Source organism: Aspergillus homomorphus, assembly GCF_003184865.1.
Source record: "Aspergillus homomorphus CBS 101889 unplaced genomic scaffold BO97scaffold_8, whole genome shotgun sequence".
NCBI lineage: Eukaryota > Fungi > Ascomycota > Eurotiomycetes > Eurotiales > Aspergillaceae > Aspergillus > Aspergillus homomorphus.
Window position 1 is genome coordinate 164,077 of NW_020291894.1, and position 21,229 is coordinate 185,305.

A 21,229-nucleotide genomic window follows, 5' to 3' on the forward strand; every position below is an offset into this window, starting at 1 on the left:
GTCGAGTGCAGGGCGATAACACTAGGTGTTTGCTGAAGAGTTTGGCCAAAGGACTAGCGTTGGTCTGCCCCGCCTTGCCGCGCAATTAATCATGACCCTGCCCTAGGCGGGGAATTTGCGGGGAGTAATGAATCCATTTGTCAAACATGCTGGAACTATGATCCTGTCTGTTTCATAAACTAATGTCTACCTCTACAAGCACTATCCCGAAGCCAAGAACTTAGGAAAATGGTTCCCCGGGCCCTGCCTCGTCCGGTCCCAATCCCATTTTGCCTATGCTCCCGCCGGATTCGAGAAGCTCGTGTCCTTTCTTAACACCTTCGAGAGTCAGCTTCAGACGCTTGGTTAAGTGACACTTGATTTTCCCAGAATCAATCAATTCCGAGAGCTCCTCCAGAATGCGATGGTGCGAGTCAACATCCACCTTGTGATACGGTTTCGTGCCAAGGAGACACCAGACGAACGTCAGAGACTTGGACATGAACTCGGTTCCATACATCTTCGCTTGACCTTGCACAATCGAACAGACTTTACCGAAAGGGGCACAGATCTTGGCGCACGTGTCCATATACTGGTCCGTGGAATGGGTGATGAAGATGTACCTAGGTGAAACTTAGCTGCTGCTGGATCCGATCTTAGGGGAGGTCATACTTCAACGGTAGGTCAAGGTTCAGCTCCGCGATTTGCTTCGGGACGTCCTCTCGATGGTTGACGACGTGCGTAGCACCCATCTTTTTAGCAAAGTCAATTGTCTCCGGCCGCGAGGCTGTCGTGACGACCACGGGAATCTCGAGCAAAACGCGTGCAATCTGAATAGCGACAGCGCCGACTCCACCAGCACCGTTGATTATGAAAAGTGCTGTCTTTTCACCTTTCTTGATGCCCAGTCTCTCAACAAGCGCCTCGTAGGCAGTGATATAAGTCAAAGGCATGACAGCGGCTTCGACGAAGTCAAGTCGCTTTGGTTTGCGTCCCACACTCCTTTCGTCCACCAGTTGATATTCTGCATTGGAACCCTGCCTGATGGGGCTTCCCGAGTAAAAGACCTCATCACCGACTTTGAAGTAAGAGCACTCTGATCCAACTGCTTCTACGACGCCTGCAGCATCGTATCCGGCAATCTGGAACGGTCGAGGGACGTTGTCATAGTAGTCTGGCGGCCAGTCAGCGATGCATGTCCACTTTCAGCTGGCTGATTGGAACGGACTTGCCTGGGTAGTCATCATACGTCCCGTTCCTCACTTTCGTGTCCACCGGGTTGACGGAGACTCCTTTGATCCTGAGCACATATCTCAGTTCTTGTTCGCTATCAATAGTCGGGTTATGCGTACCGGACCAGAAGATCCCGGGGTTGAAGATCGGACGGCTTCGGGACTTCTCTTGCCTCGAGGTGATCGACAGGACCGTACTTTTCAACACCAATTGCTCTCATGGTGGCTGTATCAAATTGAATGTGGTTCAGATGGCGATAAGAGATGCATCGGTCAACGCGAGTTGAACTTTTAAAGCCTGTGAGCGAGGTTACGTCACCCGAACGTCAAAGTGCTATATGTTCTGAAAGATATGATCAGCAAGCTTGTGCTTAGAAATGCTAAGGCAAAGGATTTAGCAGAGATTATCCACATTGAAGGGCCATACCTCGACAACCGCTTCCAAGAAGCGATTCATCGCCGTCGGTGAGAGCCATGTTCCCAAGTCGTAGTCACATGTAGAGGGGCATTTCGAAGCGCGGAGTTGAACCCCATTGCACGTGCGAATCGCAGTAATCAAAGCCCACGCTCTTGACAATCCATAGGCACGCCTTCGATAGAGCCACGTGCACACTCGGAAGCTCTCATCCGCGAATTCGAAGACATATCATCAGATCCTTATCGCAGAAGCACTCATCCCTGCAACAACAGCCTTATCGATAACGAACAAGGCGGGCACCAAAGCGGTAAGCAAACACCGGGCACATTGAAACAACAAACCCAATCCCAATCGGGGACCATACCAGGCACCGACCGCCCCGCCACGACGGGGAGCCACAATCGGCAGCCAAAAACAGTCAACGCGCACGCTACTGACGGTGGGCTGCTATCAATCAATACCTCAAGAACCCGAGTAACTCGGCATTTATTGTGAAACCGCAGCGCATTCGCACCGGCAAGTCCTCATTGAACTACACTCACCCCTGCAAGAACCATTCCAAACCCCCCGCGATCAAGCGCGAGCCAAGATGTCAACAACCCCCAGCGCAAAACGATCAACGACCCCCACTGTCTTCGAACAACAACGGGCAGAACTGGTGCGAGAAATCGCCGTGGTAAGACCTGCCCCTACACTCCCTCCCGCCGCCTCTCAATCCGGGTTCCATGCTGCCATGCGGTCATCATTGTTTCAGCCGCCGCTTCGCGCGAATAAAAAAGGAAAAAAATAGCGCACCTTGAATACGAAACTGATTGCAAAATGTGGGCAGGGTATGGAGCAAGTCCTCCAGAACATGAACCGGCTGAACCGGAACCTGGAGAGCATCATTTCTGTAGGTCTTCTCTCCCCCGCTCCCCACTTCACTTGCGCGTGTCCGATTGGCTTTGGCTCTCTCTCTATTCATGCTGGCCTGAAAGAAAACTACTTGGACTGACAATTCTCTGCGTAGGTGGGGAACGAGTTTGGCTCCGTCGAGGCTCTGTGGTCGCGGTTTGAGAATTTCATGGGCCGGCCGGCTGAGGAGGCTGAAGGGCCGGTTAGGCGGAAGGGAGGTGATTATGAAGGGCAGAGCGAGCTGCGCGATGAGGAGATGAAGGATGCGGAGGCTTGAGGGCATGAAGCTACGAGAGGCTGCGGGTTGGTTGTGAGTAGGGACGGTCTTTGGTTGGGGTACGGCGTTTGGGTGACTATAGCGTGGGTTCAAGTTTTGCGCAATCGCGGCCTACTATCTTCGCTGCTTGTCTATGGTATGGAATGTAGTCTATGTTTTCTACGCGTGGGTTCAACTACTGTATATTTTCTCGGCGAGTTGGTTGGGAAGATCTTCGGATTCAGTTACATGGGGGGTTCGCTTGCGCCAGTAAACACCCGTCCCATGCATAACGAATATAGGCCATTTGGCTAAATTCATAACAGACATCAAGCATTCGAGTGATTGGAGGAGGAAAACAGGGGGTAGGAAATGGTTGACACAATCGTAGTTTATGGAAACAGTTCATCAGGGCCAAGCAGGTATAACAACATAAGAGGAGAACGAGGAGTCAGAAAGCCGCCGGCATAATTCAAGAAACATATAATGGCCCAATTGGGCAAAAACCAACATCAAAAAAGTCAAGCGGAGGGGGCCGGTCCTTTCCGGGCTCCATTTCACTTTGCTATGTCATATGACATGTAAGGAGAGTCAAAGAAGCCGTCCAAGCAACCAGGCTTGTGTGGCGTAGGTATGAAAGATGAAATGAAAAACTGGGGTGGTAAGCAGTGGAAGACAGTAAGAGATATGGTCGAGCAGTGGACAAAGAAGAGACGCGAGCCCACCAGTTACAGGATTTTGCAACTGCGCTTCTTGACCTTCTTTCCACCACCGCCGCCGCCGCCGCCGCCGACTCGGGGTTTGCTACCAGCGCTAGTCGTTTGACGGTCATTGTAGTCTTGCTCCTCAGCGGAGACAACAGTATCAACCGCGAGGCTGAACACGCCATCAACACCGCGCATCTCCTTGCTACTGCATTCCACGTAGGACGCGTTCATACGGCGCGCCACGGCTTCGCCTTGCTCTGGCGTTACCGGCGTTAGACCCTGGGTCTTGAGTAGTTCAATGCATGTCCTCTTGTTGCGCAGATCTGACTTCAAGCCCACCAGGATGAGCGGGGTCGTCGGACAGAAATGCAAGACTTCGGGGTACCACTTTTGCGATATGTTAGGTACCTCCACCAACAGTTCACGAGTAGAATTCGAACATACCTTATCCATCACATTTTCTAACGAGGAGGGACAGTCGATAGCAAAGCAAACAAACAGAAGATCCGTCTCTGGATACGAAAGTGGGCGCAGACGGTCATATTCTTCCTGGCCAGCAGTATCCCAAAGAGCGAGCTCGACTGTCTTTCCGGACGCCCGATGGGTGGTTTGTGTGATGTAGTTCTCGAACACCGTAGGAACATATTTCTGGGCCGGGGTGTTAGTTGGGATTGGAAGATCGAACCCGCCCCAGGGGACCATTGAGCACCTACCTCGGGGAAATAACCTTGCGAATAACTAATCAAGAGACAGGTTTTCCCGCATCCGCCATCGCCCACCACCACAAACTTTTTGGAATATGCTGGGGGTTGCGTGATATTTGTAGCTTCTGACATCCTCCCGCTCGAGACACTGGTGTTGGTGCTGACGGTGCCGTTACTAACTCTGACGCTCTGGCTGCGCGTCCGGCTATGTCGCGGGACCATGGACTGAGGAGGAGTCACGAGTGAATGACGACGCGAGGGTGCATAAGCTTGGTCATCGTACATTGTACCTGACATGATGGCGGAATAGGAGAATTTGGTGGAATGTAGGTATCCAGTCGTTCCGGAAGGGGTAAAAGTGTCGGTCAAGAAATGGCGCTGGACGATAATCGCTATTGAAGATCCACCTGCTTGTCAAAATGCACGGAAGAGCCAAGAGGTTTTTGGAAATATGGTAGGTAGTCGCGAAATTTCCTTTCTTGTGTGATTGAGGCTCAAAGGGGGATGGGTGGTGGGAGGGTTTGACACGTCGCTGCGAGTTTGCTGCACGAAGGAGGAGATCGAATTATAGTGGTGGTGGAGGTGGAGGCGAAAGTGGAGGAGGGGAAGGAGAACGTGAAGGAGGAAGAAGAGGAGGAGGATTAGGGAAAAAAAACAAAACGCGAAACCAGCACGAAGAGATTCAGAAGGGGAGGAAGGGATGTCAGGCTTCGAGATCGAATCCTCTAAGACGGTGACCGATGGCCGAAGACCCATCCATCCATGGCTACTACCGGTACAGCTGGGCTGGGGCTGGGGCTGGGGCTGGCTGGCTGGCTGGCTGGGTGGGTGGGTAGGTGCTGCTGCTTCATGCTGTTGCTGCTTGCTCAGGCTCACTCACTCTCGGCTTAATCAAGGCTGTTGCTGCTACTTGCCCAGTAGTACCTTAGTGTGTCCATGCTGCTAGTTCTGCTACTCCTGCTCCAACCACCACCAACCTATCTACCAATCAGAAAGCAACGAGGTCCATTGCGGCTGACATGAAACCGCCCGACCGATGTTTACCGGCCGATGAGCTGCCATGGCAACATCGCGAGACGACAGTAATGACGCACCAGCTCCGCTGTCAACTTCAAACTTGAAGTCTCCAGCCACCTGGGACTGGAACTGGCACTGGCATTGGCAACCTTCAATTTGACTGCTCCCTTTAGTTCAGGCTTGGAGAGCGCACTTTCCAATCGTTTCGTTTTATTTTTAGCAGATTCGTCACAGTAATCACTCCCCCCCTCTCCAGGCTCCTCCCTCCAATGCCTTGAATTACTGACCTGCAACTGGACTAGATCCAAGGCTGCCCCTAATCTTTCGTTCACACCTCAAACTTGATCGCCTTTCCGATCTAAGAGTCGGGGTAATGGTTCCTAGTGCCAACCTGTGGTCCTCTTGGCAAGTTCCGATTAAGACCTCGGACTCTCTACCTCACTCCCTTCTGACGTAACTATGTCCCGTGTGTCCGAGTGGGATCTTTGAATTCGTCTCACTGCAGTGTAGAGCATGTTTGATGTTGAGAGTTCGGGGGGAGGGAAGACAGGCCAGTTATTTCAATTGTCTCATCATGCGCGATGATATACATAGTACTAGACCTCTACGGTGTAGAGTATGGACATAGAATCAACACAGGCAGCCATGTGGAATGGGACTCTTGAGAAGAGGACTCGGAGTGATCATGAAAACAAGATCTGATCAATATCTACTCCGTATTATGTATGATTTAATCTAATCCCATGAACCAGAGCTTATCATCATGTGTGCCCAGCCATCTTTAATGAGGACAGACACGTGACAGCGCAGCACGTCCCTTGCCCTCAACCGCGGAAGCTCGTCTGGCCCTTTTGAGTTTCGAACTGGCGCGGGCGCATTGACCGCCGAAATCCGACATCAGCAGCTTTTTCTGATGCCGTCTGCGGGACACTACTAGGTAACTAGGAATACCTACCTTGACTTCAGGGTTGGACATCTCGCTCACACCCTCCTTAATCCTCAATCATCGTTGTGTCGCTCCCAACCTGTCTATCCTTATTTCGCACGATCCACGCCTCTCACAATTCTTGATGATCTCTCAAGGCGGTCGTAGAGCTTGAGCGATCTGTCCGCAGGAGTAAAAAAAGCTTATGGAGGGAATCGCAACTATTCTATCAATCTGAATCTACACGGTCGCCTGCCAGGGGAAAGTCTCCGCCAATGGCTCACAGCAAGAATGGCCAGCCTGACGCTGGCCTGAGAAGTCTCAATCATTGTATGTCCATGTTTGTTCCGGCGCGAAGCAATGGTACTGGTTCAACACTGACGGTGGCTCGACATGCGCTCCTCAATAGATCGTAATCAACTTCCTCTCTGGCGTTACTGGCCTCGGCAGAAACTGCTCCCACTGATTCGATTCGAAACGCCATATCTCGCCTGGTGCCAGGAAAAGGTCCGAACACCGACTCTGGATTCATACTTCGCATTTACCGCCAATCTCGGCACGCACACCTTCTTCATGGTTTTCCTCCCAATTCTGTTCTGGTGCGGTTATGCAAGTTTGGGACGTGGGTATGTGCTCTCGATTGGGCGTTGACATTAAACACGGGCGGAAATGACTCCGCGCTTGCTGGGCATGAATCACTAATGGCTGTGGCTTTCGTCCAGGTTGGTGCATCTGTTGGCCTCGGGCGTCTTCTTCAGTGGCTTCATAAAGGACCTACTATGTCTGCCACGACCTTTGTCTCCACCCCTCCAGCGGATAACAATGTCTGGTTCCGCGGCTTTGGAGTACGGATTCCCTTCGACACACTCTACAAATGCTGTCTCGGTTGCAGTCTATGTTCTCTCGCTTCTCAATTCTCCGGATTGTACTCTTGGCCCTGGCACGAACATGGCACTTCAAGGCTTGACGTATATCTACGTTAGCTCCATTGTCCTGGGTCGCCTGTACTGCGGGATGCATGGATTCTGCGACGTGATCACGGGCTGTCTGTTGGGTGGTTTCTTGGCCTACTTGCAGTACACCTATGGGCCGACCATTGACGAATATATCCTTGCTGCAACAGGGAAAGGTGTCACACTAGTCATACTGCTGATATTAGCCCTGGTCCGTGTGCACCCGGAGCCTGCAGACGACTGTCCGTGCTTCGATGATAGTGTGGCTTTTGCGGGTGTGACGCTCGGCGCTCAAATTGCTTACTGGCACTTGGCGCGTTCGAAGATGGGATGGTATGAGGCGATACCAGGCGCCACCTCCCGGTTTGAACTGGTGGAAGTTACCAAGACCGCGCTCCGGCTTGTCTTGGGAATCTTACTACTTTTCATCTGGCGGGCAATGACAAAACCCTTCATGCTTCGTATCCTTCCACCTGTTTTCCGGGGGTTGGAAAAGCTTGGGCTAATCCTTCCTCGGAGGTTCTTCACCAATGCTTCGTAAGTTGATCGATGCAATCTGTTCGGAGGACATCTGGCACATGGAAACTCGAAACGCAAAGAGCCAGCTAACCACCTATATCGAATAGACAATACTCCCGCGTTCCCGCGCAGCTGAAGGATCATGAAGTTCTCCCGAACTTATCCGAAATTCCGTCTTTTATAACCACGATGCGCCATCCTAGACGACGGGCAATTTCTGTCGGTCCTCAGTCAGAAGCCGACGCATATGAGACATTGGCATACCGCGAGAAACGTAGGCGAGAGAGTCTCTCCAACGGCAACAAGGTCACACCCGCTACCGAGGTCGGCCAGACTAGTTCCTCCGTGAAAGAAACCCGGACGCCGAAGCTATCGAGACGGCCATCCAAGCTACATGATTATGAACACATGATGGGCACGGGAGCTCTAGGTCATGCGACCGCGGCCGATGTTGGTAATCAAACGTCCTCGACTACAGTGCCCTTCCCCGATTTCGATGCGGGGATTGAGGCCGATGAAGAAGAATTGTTTGCACAAATTAAGCCACCGCGCGTGCGGTATGACGTAGAAGTCATTACGAAGCTGGTGGTATATTCTGGTAAGTCCCTTGCTAACTGTCCATTTCTCCTTCCTGTGTCCGCAACGGCATTGGTGTAAGCGTACTGACATTTCTTGCAACCAAAGGGATCGCATGGATAGTAATGGAGGGAGCCCCTCTTCTATTTTTGCAGATTGGTCTCGCGGCGCATTAGCATGATGGTCATTGGTGCACTTTCATTTCAACCAACTTATCTTTTGGTTCGTCTCGGCCGGGCGGACTGCAAACGTCCACGATGTAATATAGCTGGCATTTCTGTACATAAAATTCTTTGCTTTACCTGTTCTTTTCTTTGCTGTTTGGTCAGAGAGGATGGCTTTCAAGCTACTATATCATGCGACATGACAATATACATCAGAAGACACCAGAGCCGTTGGTTTTTCCCTTCCATGATACTGCTTGGAGTAATTTGGATCCTTATCGCGTGAGATAAAGGGTCATTATCGCGGGGGGACGATCCATCGATAAGGAATGACAACCATACAAGGTTTTCGAGCTTGGAGGGCTTTCAATTGGACTGCAATCTCAAGATACCTAGCTTATGAGTAACTTGGAGGGTTATGGGAGAACTAGAGGTATTATAGGGGCTGAACACCTATAAATTTTAATCGATTCGAGGTCTCTGAGTACCTTAGGTATAGTATGGATAGCTTCGAGTTCGAGTTCTAGACCAGGGACAGTCGATTCACGTGATCATTTCTTCATCGGGGCAAAAATGAGGGTCAAGCTTCCGACGCTAAGCCTCTCCAAGCTTGAGCATTAAATGCGCAGTCTGGCTGGGCTCTCCATCTCCAACTGCCGCAATAACTTCACATCGCGGTCGTGGTCGCATTCACTCACTCATTTACGCACTCACCTTCCCCCACCACCACTGTGTTGCGCACTCACACCTGCTCTGCCCTGCACCTTCCGATGGAGAGCACCAATTCACTGGATCGCAATCTCAGTAGATATTTTGGTAGCCGTGTTACTGCCATGACGATGGTTGTGTTGTGATCGCGCCTTCTCCCACCCATCCACCCCCCTCCATCTTGTGTTTCTCTTCACCCCTCTTCTCTTCTCTTCTTCTTCTTCTCCTCCTTTCTCTCTCTCTCCTCTTCTGTTTACTTCCTCACCCACATCCACTGTACCTACCAACACCACGTAATCACCAACGTTCCAACGCTTCAACCAAAACTTCAAACCTTCGTCTTCGAACTACAAGCAGTTCAAGCTTTCCAACGTCGCAGTCTAATAATAACAACAACAACCCCTCATCTTGAATCAACATGTCTTCTTCGAACTTTGTTGATCAGATCGATATGGCGATGCACGCTGTGAGCCTCTACACCCCCTTGGATATCTCTTTCGCGAATTTGAGCCTTTCTGGCGACCCCATGGACCTTGATCCCAGGATCCCTGATGAGATGCAAACTGACATGCGCCTCATTCTTCATCAGCCAGCGGACGCCGCTACCAATCCACCTTACCCCGTTATCGGACCTGACGAGATGCAAACTAACACGCGCCCGGTTCTCCATCACCCTGCGGACGCCGCCACCAATCCTCCTTACCCCAATATCGGACCTCCCTTGTCTCACTGGAGTCGACCGGAGTACAGTCGTCTTTCCACCATGCCGATTACCGCCCCTCCTACTGAGCGTCCTCTCCGCCAGGTGACGCCAAGCCAAGTCGCCGAGGCTTTGTCTCGCGCTCGAGAGATTGGAGGTTCGACTGACGAGTTCGGCTGGATGCGCACAGCTCCATTATCTATTAACTCCCAGTATCTTGATTCGGTTCCAGTTGCGGGCCCTGTCCAGAACACCCTTCCTTCCGATCACACTTCCACCGATGGTCTTGCACCTAGCTCTTTCGGGGATAACAACCACTCTCGTCCATCCACTCTTGATGATCATCGCTGTGCGAATGACAACACAAACGATGACAAGATTGGTAACACCAATCCCAGCTTCGGGAATGGCAAAAAGGCCTCCGCAGCCTTTGGCAAAAGAAGTCGCAACACAACGAAAAGGGGAACTAGTCGTATCAATTCTGACCACCCGGCCCGTGTGACCGCCAACCAGCCGATTTTGATTTGCAACAAACCGGTTCAGGAATATATTCGGGGCAGAAAGCATGCACGTCCTGGTGCAATGGGTGCAGCCGCGTCGCGAACATCTTCTCGCTTCGACAACATTTTCACTAACATTTTGGGTAACACCGCTCCGGATGCGGGTTCTCTGTTTCGTCGCCCTCAGGCCAGCGACAATCTGATCCCCCTCGCGGGCTCTAAAGAGGAAAAGTTTGCCTATTTTGCACCCGGCTTACTTGCACGGGAGGCTTTGACTCCTGTGTCTCGCAAGAGGTCACTTGAGGACTTCAACGCAGATGAAGCGAGACCAGAAGAAGGACCGAGACCCGCTACACCTGAAAACTCCCAGGCAACGCCTTATAATCTAACGATTGCCAATTCCCCAACTCCGACTACCCCTCGGGTCACCCTACCGGGTGGTTGGCCGCAGACAACGCCTATACCCACCCGTTTCTTCGACGCGATTGACGGACAGGCCCCTCGCCCTCTTGACCAGCAGGCTCGTAATCCCGACGAGTCCTGGGTAGCGCATTGGGGCCATTGGCAGAGTCGTTTTGCGCGTGCCATTGTCAACGGTATGCCGCAAATTGCAACCACAGCCGCTAGACGGGCGGTGAATGTCGTGGGAACCGTAAAGCGCCGTGTCCAACAAGTCTTCCAGCCACGCACTAATATTGAACGTCGTGCTGGTGATCGCCGCGGTGGATCACCTACCGGTAGGCGCCGGTTGTCGCCAGGAAACCAGAGGCGCAACATCGGAAATGTCATCAATGTTTCAAACACCGACAACCGACCCTATCCTGATGACTTCATCGACGCTGTTATGTTTGACCAGCCTCATGTTGACGAAACTATGAACGATGTCAATGCCCCGGTCGAGAACGAGGACGTCACCGATGTCGATGATGTTATGTCTGATGCTATGAATGAGAGCAAGATCGCGCCCGAGATTGATGGGCTTATGTCGGATGCTATCCACGAGGGCGAGAACGCACCCGAAGTTGATGATTTTATGGTTGATGCTATCAATGAGAGCCAGAGCGTGCCAAATGCCGACGAGTCCATGATCGGTTATATTGTTGCAAGCGAGGACTATCAGCCCAGAGCCGATGATATCATGTCTGATGCTATAAATCAGACCCAGACTCAGTCTCAAGCTCATGACTTCAAGTTCGACGCTATCCACCCAGCCCAGGTCCAGTACCCGTTTGATGATCACATGTCTAACATGACTACTGGAGCCGATTCACTATTCATGCCAACAAGCGCAGTTGAGTCGTCGCCATCGCTTAATGCGACTTTTAAGCGCCCCGCGCCAGGTTCGAATGACACCATATCACGCCACGAAAAACGAAAGAAGAACCGTACACCTGAAGACCTACCGAGCCTGCCTGCAGGCCTGAGACTACGCGATATTGTCCGCCCTACCCGCTTGGACAGTACCAGCGTTCAAGCTGCGCTTGACGCCCAACTGGCGGGAGATCTGCAAAGGGTGGAGCGGATAAATCGAGAAAGAAGCGCCTTTCATTTGCCGAAGCTTCCGTCGAAAATTCTAAAGCATACAAAGATCGAGCCTACGAAGCGAAAGAAGGTTATTACAACGAAAAGTATTCTAAAGACTACAAAGCACGCTGAACCTGAACCTTCGAGTTCGCCGTCGGCTCAGGTTGCGTCGTCTGTTACGGGCAACACCGATGTAAAGCCCAACGAAAACGAAAACTCCCCGCAACCGAAGCGTAACCGGAGAGTTCATTTTCCAGCAAAACCTGTTACCAGCGAGCGCATTTTAACTCCGAAATATATACCTCCGCCCCGCACACCACCAATTCTACCGAGAACACATTCGCATATTGAGCATCTCCTTGAGTTACATGCGCACGATATTCGCGTTGCCAAAGCGGCCACCGAGGAGGACCAGAAAGAAAACGTTGCACCTGATATTACCAAAGACGTGACTCAAGAGGTCGTGAGTATTGAGAACGTGAGTAACGAAGAAGTCCCTGCTATCGCCGAAGACGACCACACGCCCACTCAGGATGCCTTGGCGCAGGAGGTTGAAGGACCTGTTCCGGGTAGTCCGGTGTCTGCGGTGAGTCTTTTCTATCCTAACCCCATTCCTATCCCGGTGGGTAGGACTGAGTCTCTTCTTGCGGAAAGGTGGAGAACAGAAGAGAGAATCAGAAACGCCAGCCAGCAACCCGCAAGAATCCGACTAGAAAGGCCCGCCGTCCGCCCATTGTCGCATAAATGGCTCGAACGTCTTCGAGAGTCCATGGCCTCTCCACCTTCGCGGAAGATTGTGACTACGCTGTCAGGAGAGACATTGACGAAGAGGGATTTGGCAACGTGTTATACCCCGTTGGAGTGGCTAAACGACGAGGTCATCAACGCGTATCTGGCATTGATTATTGACTATTTGCGGCGAACCAACAACAATTCTGGACGACATGACAAGCCGCGATTCCACGCGTTCAATTCATTCTTTTTTTCCAACCTACGTGACAAGGGCTACGAATCTGTTCGCCGCTGGGCCACACGGGCCAAGATTGGGGGCGAGGCCCTCCTCAACGTCGACACGGTGTTCGTGCCGATCCACGACAAATCCCATTGGACGCTCATCGTGGTGAAGCCCGGCGACCGCTCAATTGAGCACTTCGATTCCCTCGGGGGGCTCAACAAGAGCCATGTCGCCATCATTAAGGCGTGGCTGAGGGGGGAATTGGGGGCAAGGTTCATCGAGGAGGAATGGGAGGTGCTGCCGTCCCTGTCTCCCCGGCAAGACAACGGGTCCGACTGTGGTGTCTTCCTCCTGTCGACGGCGAAAGCCGTCGCCATCAACCTGGAGCCCCAATCCTATGGGGCTCCAGACTCCCCACTCCTGCGAAAGAAAATAGTGGCGGAGTTGATGAATGGAGGCCTGGACGGGGACTTCGATCCCGTCCAGGGCCGAGGGGTCATGCTGTGAGTGGCGCAGGTCAGCACTTCGACCGGCCACTTGGGGCGGGGATGGCGGCACCTCAAATGAAAAATAAAAAAAAAAAGAAAAGTCAGTCTTTGTTTTTTTTCTTCGTTGCTTAGGCTGATAGCTAACTCGCCGACCTGCAGAGTTCCTCCACGGAACACAAAAAAAAAAGAAAAAAAAAAGAAAAAATTCCACGACGACGTGGACAACGACGAGGAAGCATGTATATAGACAAAGACAGTCGATGTGGATAAAGAACAGGGATGGCGGGCATGTTTGTTTCAGCGTTCAGCAGTGCATGTTATATGGGCTTGGTTGCATTGGGCTGGAGTTGCGTTTGTGAAGAGAGGAAGGATCCAAGGGGTGCTCATTAGAGGTTGGTTATTAGCGTCTGTTTGTGTGTTTGTGTTGTACGGATACCCCGTCAGTCGAAGCCTGAGCTCCTGACATGCGTTTGTTTTTGAGTCTGGGAGCGGGGATAGAGTTGGAGCTCTTCTATGCCAGTGGGGGTTGTTTGATGTATTTAGGCGGGCTGTTCCTCTTTCTGTGATCTGAGATTGAACCAGGTCGTCAGAGATGTTTGGATGAAGGGACATCCAAGATGATCAATCATGTCAAGGTTGCCTACATCTTCAATGACAGTATCAAGTGATACGGGTTTCAACCAAACTACAACAGCGCATGGTACAGCAAGTAATGCATGTATTCGAAGAATAGTGCTTTAGGGATAGGAAACGTGTCTATCTGTGCTCTCACCTATCTACCCAACAAGGCCGCCGGCATCCCGGGGAGGGCGTGGTCGACCCGATCGCTCTCTTGTCCGGGCCATGATCCTGATGATAACGGAGTCTATCGAGCCGATCGCGACTCTCGCCCATCGCAGAGAGATCCAGGTCTGGTCGATCAAGGTGATGGCCATGCCCATCAACTTCGCCTTCCCGACCACCGTCCATCAACTGTTTCCTTCTTGGCTCGTCTTCGTCCTTCTGCTGTTGCTGCTGCCCCTGCTGTAGCTGGACCTTTCCTCCTCCCTCCTCCTCACCCACCAACGACAATGACGACAAAGACGACGAGGACGACGACCTCGAAGGCGGCGACCCCAACGATGAAGAGGAAGAGAGGTTATACACAAGCTCCATCCACTCGATACCGAGGTAAACAGACTCACCGACGCGGAGATCGCCCGTCCAGCTGCCACCGTTCGTCCACAGATTCAGCACGATAAGGCTAGGCCGGTCCGGCACGCGGTACGTCTTGACAGCCTGCAGCGCCCCGTCGGCGTACCACCGCGTACTCCGCGGCTGCCAGTCCAGCCGGTGCGTCGTCCACTCCGTCCACGGCCGCGTCAGATTCACCACTGCGCTGGCATTGGGGATAATTTTGTCGGTGATCGGGTCGTAGTCCGGTTGGTTGGCGTAGTGGATCGTGTACGGCCAGTCTGCCGTTAGGATCTCGATGTCCGACTCGCATGTCGCTGACCGGTACGTGAAGATCCCTGCGCATGTCCCGCTCGGGACTCTTTGAGGTTGAGGTTTCTGTGGCACTGTTGGGAAGGGGCGTTGAGGTGGGGGGAGGACGATGCTTGGGTTTGGATCGGATATGTCTGTGTACGGGCGGTAGAGCGCTGTCTCGCGGGACATTAGGCGCATGCGGAGTCGTAGTGAGCAGTGGTCGATTAGCCCCAGTCGTGATTCGATCTCGGCTGTTGTTGCGTGGTTGCTGAAGCGCGTTGTGCGGAAAGTTAGGAAGGTGTTCGCCTGTGATGCATTCTGACCTGGTGGTGAGGAGCGCGGCGCTTTCATTAGGAAGACGTTGGATTCTGAGTTCGTCATTGGGATCGGTGAGAGGAGAGGGTCGGCGGCCCTGTGCCAGGTTTGTACGTGCCAGTCTTTGCTGAAGGGCGTTTGCGAGAAGAGGTTCGTTGTTGCTTCGAGGATCTCGGTGTCGAGATCATCGTTGGTCTGACCCAGAGGAGGCGCTGGTTGGGGTTGGCGTGGGATATGGGCTGTGTTGCGGAAGTCCCACAGCTTGTAGTGCGTGAAGTACCCTGGCTCAGGGCCTGAGATCAGGTAGCAGTCGCATTGGCTGGGGTCGGTCGTGTTGCTGCTGCTGCTGCTGCTGCTTTGGAGTTTAGGTGTGGTGAGTGTTGTCGGCGAGCGAGCCCAGCGCGTCCACCGAGTCCAGCATGCTGTGCTGAGGGTGATGGTAGGAAGTATGGCAATGAATGAGAGTCTCATGGTTGCGGTTCGTTGGAAACGAGTGACTGGTTAGGTAAGTATAGAGCTGATAATGAGGTTGGAGGGCCTCTTGGGAGATCTGTTCATGGCAGAGATGTCTGGCTGTCGAGACGCTGTGGTCTATACTCGCATGAATATACTTGGACGGCAGGGGCGGCGTGTCGGTAGTAGTTGCTCGTCGATTATTTGGCTCACTTTCGTAGTAGGAGAGGTCCCTGGGCATCTATTCGTTTGAGCTGGAAGCTGCCGCACTGTAAACTGAAGCACTTTTACTACATTGGTAATGTAGTTGGCAGATGAGTCTCGATGTATATAGAGTATCAACTTGTGGCCCAGTTTGTATGGCAATGCAGCTCCCTCGGAATCACATTCGGACACATCAACGTTTGTATGCGCTCGACGAGCGCTGCCATAGCCGGCGGGACTGTAGGAATACATCCTGTGTCAACTGCTATAGTGAGACTGCGATTAGTGTCTAATTTCTGGTTGCCAACTCCTTCACCGTCCCAGGGAGTCTCAGCTTGAACTCACTGTACTTCCAACCAGGGATTCTACACCGGGCTATGGACTGGAACTCTCAGGCATCTTGCTGCTACCTAGACTAACTAGCAAGCATGATACATGGCTCTCTGGCACGAACCATGGCGGGCAACATATCCGCAGTAATAGCATAGTATGACTGCGACAACAATCCCAAGTCCAACAAGGCTCAGCTTGGTCCCAATGGTGCCCTACGTATTGGATGAATGTATGGTAATGGTTTGCTGGTGTTCCAAGGATGGTATGGGACGAGTCTGATACGGTAACGGAGTTGAGGTGCACAGGAGGCAGACGGAATGAAGCACAGGATTGAGTCCAAGCCTCCAATCTGCAAACGGAGGCCCCCTCCAAGGCGGCGTGGCAAACATCATCGCCTACAGATTGATTGGTGGTGTGCGGTCAGCTGAAGGCTGTTGCCTGCCAAGCCTCCGATAGGTCGTGACGCTGTATTGTCATACTCCATACCAGGTATTATCATCGTGACAGTTTCGATCTTCAATCCTTGGGAATAGAGACACCTTCGGCCCTTTAAATAAAGAAAAAAAGGTAATTGAGAATGATTGGAAATGACTCATGATATTTTCAGCTTCAGTCCGTCAATTCCAGCCAGATATTGTGGGTGGTGGTGACGAGGTTGAGGCAATCGAGGGGTCAGGCGCTAAGCTGGGTTGGGACAATCAACCGGTGGGTGCCACGACCAAAAGGTGAAAAACGCAGCAAGCAGTGAGTGGTGAGTGCAGTGAGGCCCTGCGAAGGGGGGTTGGTTGGAAAGGGTTGCAACTTGGTTGTCCTTCCGTCTCCCGTCTCCCTCCCTTTCTTACCTTCTTTCATCATCTTCAGAGAGCCTCCCCCATCACCATTAATCGTCATCACCACCTGTGAATTCTCATCTTCACATCCCTCGAAAAAGTACCAAAATGGACCTTTCATGAATCCTTGATCAGGAGGAGAGCCAGAATACGTCGAAACACCCACACATCACCTATTTTTAGCCAGTTGTCACGGTCGGCTGCGACCGACCGTTCAGTTTTGCCATGACCACCACCCTCGAACGCAGCCTCTCTCGCACCTCGAGCATGTCGATACCTGTCTCGAGCCCTAGACTTTCTCTCATACATGAAACAACTCCCCCCGTCTACTCCGATCCCACCCTGTCTCACATCCACGACCGCTTAACTTATCTCGATTCCCGCCTTCTGGAACTCCGATCCAGTGTCTTGACAAAGGATGGCTACGTCGACAGACGCAACCGCGAAGACGAACACATTCGACGAGAATTTGAAGCCAACCGCTCCGTGTCGAACCGTATCGATCTGAACGTGGTCGCCTTGAAGACGGACGTTGACCAGTTGAAGTCGGGAATCTCGCAGCTCAAATCCAGCATTGGCCAGACCGGCAACGAGACCGTCTTCCTTCGCAGTGACGTCGACCGCTTGTCCAAGAACGTAGATCAAATCCAGTCTGATGTGGAACATCTGCAAACCGACGTTTGTGAATGTCGCGTTGAGATCAGCAAACTGCACGCGACAATCAGCCAACTGCGCACCGATCTGATCACTCTTCAACATGAAATGTCTCGGCATCTCACGTCAGTCTTTAACCGTTTCTCTCTCATCGAGTCCCGCATGAAGCATTCGGAACGTGTTCGATTCAACTCGTTGGCCCATACCACCCATGCCCCGATCACCCCTGTGCCTGTTGTGGAAGACGACGGTTCACTGCAGTGGCCCGAATACTTTCCTCGTACTGTGTGGCGGTTCTGGTGCTTGAAGAAAAGAAGTAGGAGTAAGTGAGGCAGATGCGAAGGTGAATCTCCTGCACGTCTCTAACAATGTGTGTGTTCTTAGTCAACCGTTTGGTACAATTAGCCGACTTCTACCAGCTTGGAGGATATGAATACTGGGGCCGCATGCACCAGACAGACCCCGTTTTTGCGACCGCTACCGATAGTGATTCCAGCGACTCCAGTGAATATCCGTCAACCCTCACGCGCGCTGAGGCTGTCCGTTTGTATCCTGAGGCTGCGCACCAGGCTCTAGCAGCAACGCTGGGGCTTGTGTATTACAAGATCCGCAACGAAGTTGGAGAAGGACCGACCCTGCACATTCGTCCACCGAAGCGGCAGCAGGAAGAGGTGGCTTCAGCCGCATCCAGTGCGAAGGAAAAGCCGGTGAAGATGCCTCGCCGGCCAAACAACCTGTCGCCTACCACTTTGAAACGACTTATTGACGGACCATCTCTTGAGGCCAAGTCTCTTACGTCTGAAGAATCAGACAAATTGGGCTGGAATGCTCACTCGGAAGTATCCGACGATGCGATGAGCAAGCTCAGAGGAATCGTGTCGGAGGAAGTTGGTACCTTGCTTCGAGCGCTCGAGCGCGGCCGAATCAAACTCAGGTCGACTCGTCCTGAGCAGCGGTCGAATGTCTCGCCCTCGGATTACAAGGCCAGCTTCCGCAATGGCAAAGTCGCCGATGACGAACGAACCATTCCCGATACTATTGCTACGGAGGTTGTCTCCGTCTCATCGGGTGTTCCCGAGAAGGTCGAAGAGCCGGAGCTTCCGGATACTGCATCTGATGCTACCAGTCCTTTGACTGGCATCGAGACTTGAGGTTCTCGAGATAGCTAAGAACAGTTTCCAAGAACCCGTTCTTCCACATAGCTTGACCTGAAGTAATAGGTCCTATCTGAAGACCCTGTCCAATGGACACTGGTCTTATTTGGAGGATTCACACTGCAGTTGTGATGGTCCTCTCATCTTGAAGAGCTCCTTGATGCTCAACAGACTTTCAGTCTCTCAAAGGCCGGCCGCAAGTCGGCCGCAGACTGATTTGTCAATCGACTGGCGGCGACAACGCTACATCTCCCCCATGGATAGGAGTGAGAACGAGCAGCGCCCTCGATACCGAGAGTTGTGTCTCGAATACTGCGTATGCTTGATAAGCGTTTGCTCAAAACAGTACCTAGTCTGATAAGGCGCGCTTCGCGTACCTTCGGGTGGCCTATAGCGTATACTTTACGACTAAGTATAGCTTGGTGTAGATCGGAGTATCCGACCACTGGGCCGGTCTCTATCCAGCTGCAGCATTGGACGGCGTTTCTGGATTTTTTTCTGAAGGAGTTATAGATACCCTTGTTCTGTATTGCCATTTAGCGCTGAGAATCTCTTGGATTTTTGCTTGAGCAATCAACTGTTTTATTGATTAACGAATGAGCTAGGCTCGATCCGCTACGTACGGACTGAGTCAAGCGTATACACGAAGCGACTTTGCGAACACCCATCCTTTTACGAGATGGTGCTGCGGTCAACCGTGCCAGACCAGATAAATGCCGTACAATCCTGCAATTGGGATCCGGACTGACAAGCCGCAGCCTACCCCGTATCGATTCTTAGACGCTACTATAATATGAACAAGTATAGCAAGGTAAATGTACCAGACTCCTATTTATGCCAATTTCCCATTCTTCGTCAGGTATCTACATCACGCAAGCGTCGACGGCTCGAATAGATCCTTCTTGAGCACTTCCAGGACTTTCTTCTCGTCGACGCCCCCAAGGTCGATACCAGTAGACGGCGGTTGATCGACCTCCGAATCGCCAGGGCTTGCGCTGTCCTCCTCCGCAGGCGCGTGTGTCCGGGTATACTCCTCTTCTAGTAGGTAACCGGCGTCTGGCCCCTGCGCGCGTAACATGTCGGGCGAGTCCGGTAGTACATAGATGGTAGGGAACTCCAAGACTGTGTGACCACGCAGCGCAGCTGTGAGAGTCATGCCGGGGGCAAGGGGGATCAGGACGGGCTGTTTGGTAGCTGTGCGCGGCCGGTGGAGGTAGAAGTACACGTCTCTGTGAGGAACGATCGTGTGCGTTTCTGTCTCTGACGGCGTGGCGGTGGGAGTGATGTCTGGTTGTGTTTCTGTTGTTGCTGTTGCTGTGGGTTCAGAGATAGTTGTAGGATCAGCGTTGGTGGTGACGGCCGCGGTATCTTGGGATTGCTGAGCGTCCGTCGTTAAAGAAGAATCCGGCTGTGGCTGGGCTTGATCTTCCTGCTCTGGGTCTTGTATCTGCTCCTTTCCTTCTTCCTTCTCGCGTTCTGCCCTATTGGGAGGGAAAGACCGATCGTAAAAATTCGCAATCGAGACTGAATCCCTGCATTTCCTCACGCGCTTGTCCCCGTTACTCTCGATCCATTCCACCGTCCACACCAGGCATTGCTGTCTGCAACAGTGCAGGAGTAAAGTCAGCCAACCAGCCAGTAAACCCCCAGTAACCCCATACACGGAGACGCCCAACACAAGTCAAAAAGGATAGAGAGAGAGAACCATACCTAGCAAACCACTTGGACCCATTCTCCTTATTCCGACTCATCCCCCTAGGCGCACGGATAAGCTTCACGCCCGCCTTCTCCACCTCGCGTAAGAACCCTGATTCCCCTCTCAAAGGCCCATTCCTATGCTGCCCTGCACCTGCACCTGCACCTGCACCTGCAGAACCAGCATTACCCCCCCTCTTCCTCTTCCCTAGATTCGGGCCCTCAGCCCCTCCCTCCCGCTCCGACCCAACAGGCGAATCCTCCAACCCGACTACCGCCAAATCCCGCACGAACCCCGCGGAGGCACCATCGACCCTGATCCCGCGGTTCTCGGCGTCGCGGCCCGCTCGCTCGATCGAGCGCTCAATCCCCGTGATGAAGTTGAAGTCCCGATCGAAGGCTGCCTCCGTGGCGAGCTCGTTGCGGCGCAGGTACGCGGCTGGGTCGCGGATGCCGCTGCATTGCGACCAGAGCTTGTGGCGGCGTGTGCAGGGGAGGGAGCAGGTGCGGGTTGCGCAGCGGGGGCAGCGGTATTTTGGGGGTTGGATGTGGCTATTTTTTTGGAGTTTGTGAGTTTGGGGGTGGGGAGTTGATTGGTTGTTTTGGGGGAATTGAGGCTTACCAGATTGTGCAGAGGTCCGTGAGGAGGGAGTCTTCTTCTTCTTTGGAGATGGGCATTTTGCGATGGGTTGGTTTGCTTGTGGTTTGGTGGGGTTGGTTTTTTGGCTATTTATTTAAGGGATATGGTGCAAGGGAGCTGATTGAATAGGTAGAGAGATAGTGCTTGAGTTTTTCCCTATAGGAGGTTGTTGGAGGTAATGATGGATGATGCGCGGAGAAGAGAAAAAACTGATAAGTTGGAGATAACTCTGTCGATGGAGGCGGTTCTGATCTTATCGCTTGCC

The 21,229-nt window shown here is 52.5% G+C and overlaps 8 protein-coding genes across 8 annotated transcripts; 4 read left to right on the plus strand and 4 right to left on the minus strand.

Annotated features, from left to right (window-relative positions):
• Positions 1 to 151: 151 nt before the first annotated feature.
• Positions 152 to 1,852, minus strand: BO97DRAFT_364639 (zinc-binding alcohol dehydrogenase family protein). The gene is made up of 5 exons (XM_025692547.1): positions 1,639 to 1,852; positions 1,332 to 1,554; positions 1,212 to 1,279; positions 652 to 1,153; positions 152 to 602 (listed from the first exon to the last, which is right to left on the minus strand). Exons 2-5 carry the CDS (start codon positions 1,430 to 1,432, stop codon positions 221 to 223), a joined length of 1,053 nt encoding a protein of 350 aa, XP_025553671.1. The 5' UTR covers positions 1,433 to 1,554; positions 1,639 to 1,852; the 3' UTR covers positions 152 to 220.
• A 151-nt stretch (positions 1,853 to 2,003) lies between these two features.
• On the plus strand, positions 2,004 to 3,073 carry BO97DRAFT_441526 (DASH complex subunit DAD1). The gene is made up of 3 exons (XM_025698180.1): positions 2,004 to 2,305; positions 2,459 to 2,521; positions 2,639 to 3,073. The coding sequence occupies exons 1-3, from the start codon at positions 2,219 to 2,221 to the stop codon at positions 2,798 to 2,800; spliced, it is 312 nt and encodes a 103-aa protein (XP_025553672.1). The 5' UTR covers positions 2,004 to 2,218; the 3' UTR covers positions 2,801 to 3,073.
• A 274-nt stretch (positions 3,074 to 3,347) lies between these two features.
• Positions 3,348 to 4,688, minus strand: BO97DRAFT_271783 (Rho GTPase Rho4). Its single transcript, XM_025690994.1, has 3 exons — positions 4,200 to 4,688; positions 3,931 to 4,134; positions 3,348 to 3,873 (listed from the first exon to the last, which is right to left on the minus strand). Exons 1-3 carry the CDS (start codon positions 4,485 to 4,487, stop codon positions 3,508 to 3,510), a joined length of 858 nt encoding a protein of 285 aa, XP_025553673.1. The 5' UTR covers positions 4,488 to 4,688; the 3' UTR covers positions 3,348 to 3,507.
• Positions 4,689 to 6,137: 1,449 nt separating this feature from the next.
• On the plus strand, positions 6,138 to 8,572 carry BO97DRAFT_364643 (PAP2 domain protein). Its single transcript, XM_025692548.1, has 5 exons — positions 6,138 to 6,462; positions 6,542 to 6,758; positions 6,855 to 7,622; positions 7,712 to 8,202; positions 8,289 to 8,572. Exons 1-5 carry the CDS (start codon positions 6,408 to 6,410, stop codon positions 8,354 to 8,356), a joined length of 1,599 nt encoding a protein of 532 aa, XP_025553674.1. The 5' UTR covers positions 6,138 to 6,407; the 3' UTR covers positions 8,357 to 8,572.
• A 3,533-nt stretch (positions 8,573 to 12,105) lies between these two features.
• On the plus strand, positions 12,106 to 13,291 carry BO97DRAFT_404069 (SUMO protease ULP1). The gene has a single exon (XM_025694884.1). It carries the CDS (start codon positions 12,546 to 12,548, stop codon positions 13,236 to 13,238), a length of 693 nt encoding a protein of 230 aa, XP_025553675.1. The 5' UTR covers positions 12,106 to 12,545; the 3' UTR covers positions 13,239 to 13,291.
• Positions 13,292 to 14,344: 1,053 nt separating this feature from the next.
• BO97DRAFT_311492 (glycoside hydrolase family 16 protein) lies at positions 14,345 to 15,316 on the minus strand (the record flags this gene model as incomplete). Its single annotated transcript, XM_025691225.1, has 2 exons — positions 14,345 to 14,770; positions 14,813 to 15,316. Coding segments are annotated over 2 exons (930 nt in total), but the record flags the coding sequence as incomplete, so codon positions are not given.
• A 1,730-nt stretch (positions 15,317 to 17,046) lies between these two features.
• BO97DRAFT_340522 (uncharacterized protein) lies at positions 17,047 to 18,626 on the plus strand (the record flags this gene model as incomplete). Its single annotated transcript, XM_025691599.1, has 2 exons — positions 17,047 to 17,797; positions 17,860 to 18,626. 2 exons carry the CDS (start codon positions 17,047 to 17,049, stop codon positions 18,624 to 18,626), a joined length of 1,518 nt encoding a protein of 505 aa, XP_025553677.1.
• Positions 18,627 to 19,497: 871 nt separating this feature from the next.
• Positions 19,498 to 21,218, minus strand: BO97DRAFT_386244 (zinc finger HIT domain-containing protein; the record flags this gene model as incomplete). The annotated part of the gene is made up of 4 exons (XM_025693518.1): positions 20,947 to 21,218; positions 20,515 to 20,876; positions 20,340 to 20,472; positions 19,498 to 20,230 (listed from the first exon to the last, which is right to left on the minus strand). Exons 1-4 carry the CDS (start codon positions 21,000 to 21,002, stop codon positions 19,498 to 19,500), a joined length of 1,284 nt encoding a protein of 427 aa, XP_025553678.1. The 5' UTR covers positions 21,003 to 21,218.
• Between the last annotated feature and the right edge of the window lie 11 nt (positions 21,219 to 21,229).

Coding starts and splice junctions, on each gene's coding strand:
- BO97DRAFT_364639 (XM_025692547.1), bottom strand. CDS start 1,432: ATGAGAGCAATTGGTGTTGAAAAGTACGGTCCTGTCGATCACCTCGAG. Junction 1,280..1,331: donor CCCCGGGATCTTCTGGTCCG/GTACGCATAACC, acceptor ATATGTGCTCAG/GATCAAAGGAGTCTCCGTCA. Junction 603..651: donor AACCTTGACCTACCGTTGAA/GTATGACCTCCC, acceptor AGTTTCACCTAG/GTACATCTTCATCACCCATT.
- BO97DRAFT_441526 (XM_025698180.1), top strand. CDS start 2,219: ATGTCAACAACCCCCAGCGCAAAACGATCAACGACCCCCACTGTCTTC. Junction 2,306..2,458: donor TGGTGCGAGAAATCGCCGTG/GTAAGACCTGCC, acceptor AAATGTGGGCAG/GGTATGGAGCAAGTCCTCCA. Junction 2,522..2,638: donor ACCTGGAGAGCATCATTTCT/GTAGGTCTTCTC, acceptor TTCTCTGCGTAG/GTGGGGAACGAGTTTGGCTC.
- BO97DRAFT_271783 (XM_025690994.1), bottom strand. CDS start 4,487: ATGTCAGGTACAATGTACGATGACCAAGCTTATGCACCCTCGCGTCGT. Junction 4,135..4,199: donor CGCAAGGTTATTTCCCCGAG/GTAGGTGCTCAA, acceptor ACCCCGGCCCAG/AAATATGTTCCTACGGTGTT. Junction 3,874..3,930: donor TAGAAAATGTGATGGATAAG/GTATGTTCGAAT, acceptor ATATCGCAAAAG/TGGTACCCCGAAGTCTTGCA.
- BO97DRAFT_364643 (XM_025692548.1), top strand. CDS start 6,408: ATGGCTCACAGCAAGAATGGCCAGCCTGACGCTGGCCTGAGAAGTCTC. Junction 7,623..7,711: donor AGGTTCTTCACCAATGCTTC/GTAAGTTGATCG, acceptor TATATCGAATAG/ACAATACTCCCGCGTTCCCG. Junction 8,203..8,288: donor GAAGCTGGTGGTATATTCTG/GTAAGTCCCTTG, acceptor TTGCAACCAAAG/GGATCGCATGGATAGTAATG.
- BO97DRAFT_404069 (XM_025694884.1), top strand. CDS start 12,546: ATGGCCTCTCCACCTTCGCGGAAGATTGTGACTACGCTGTCAGGAGAG.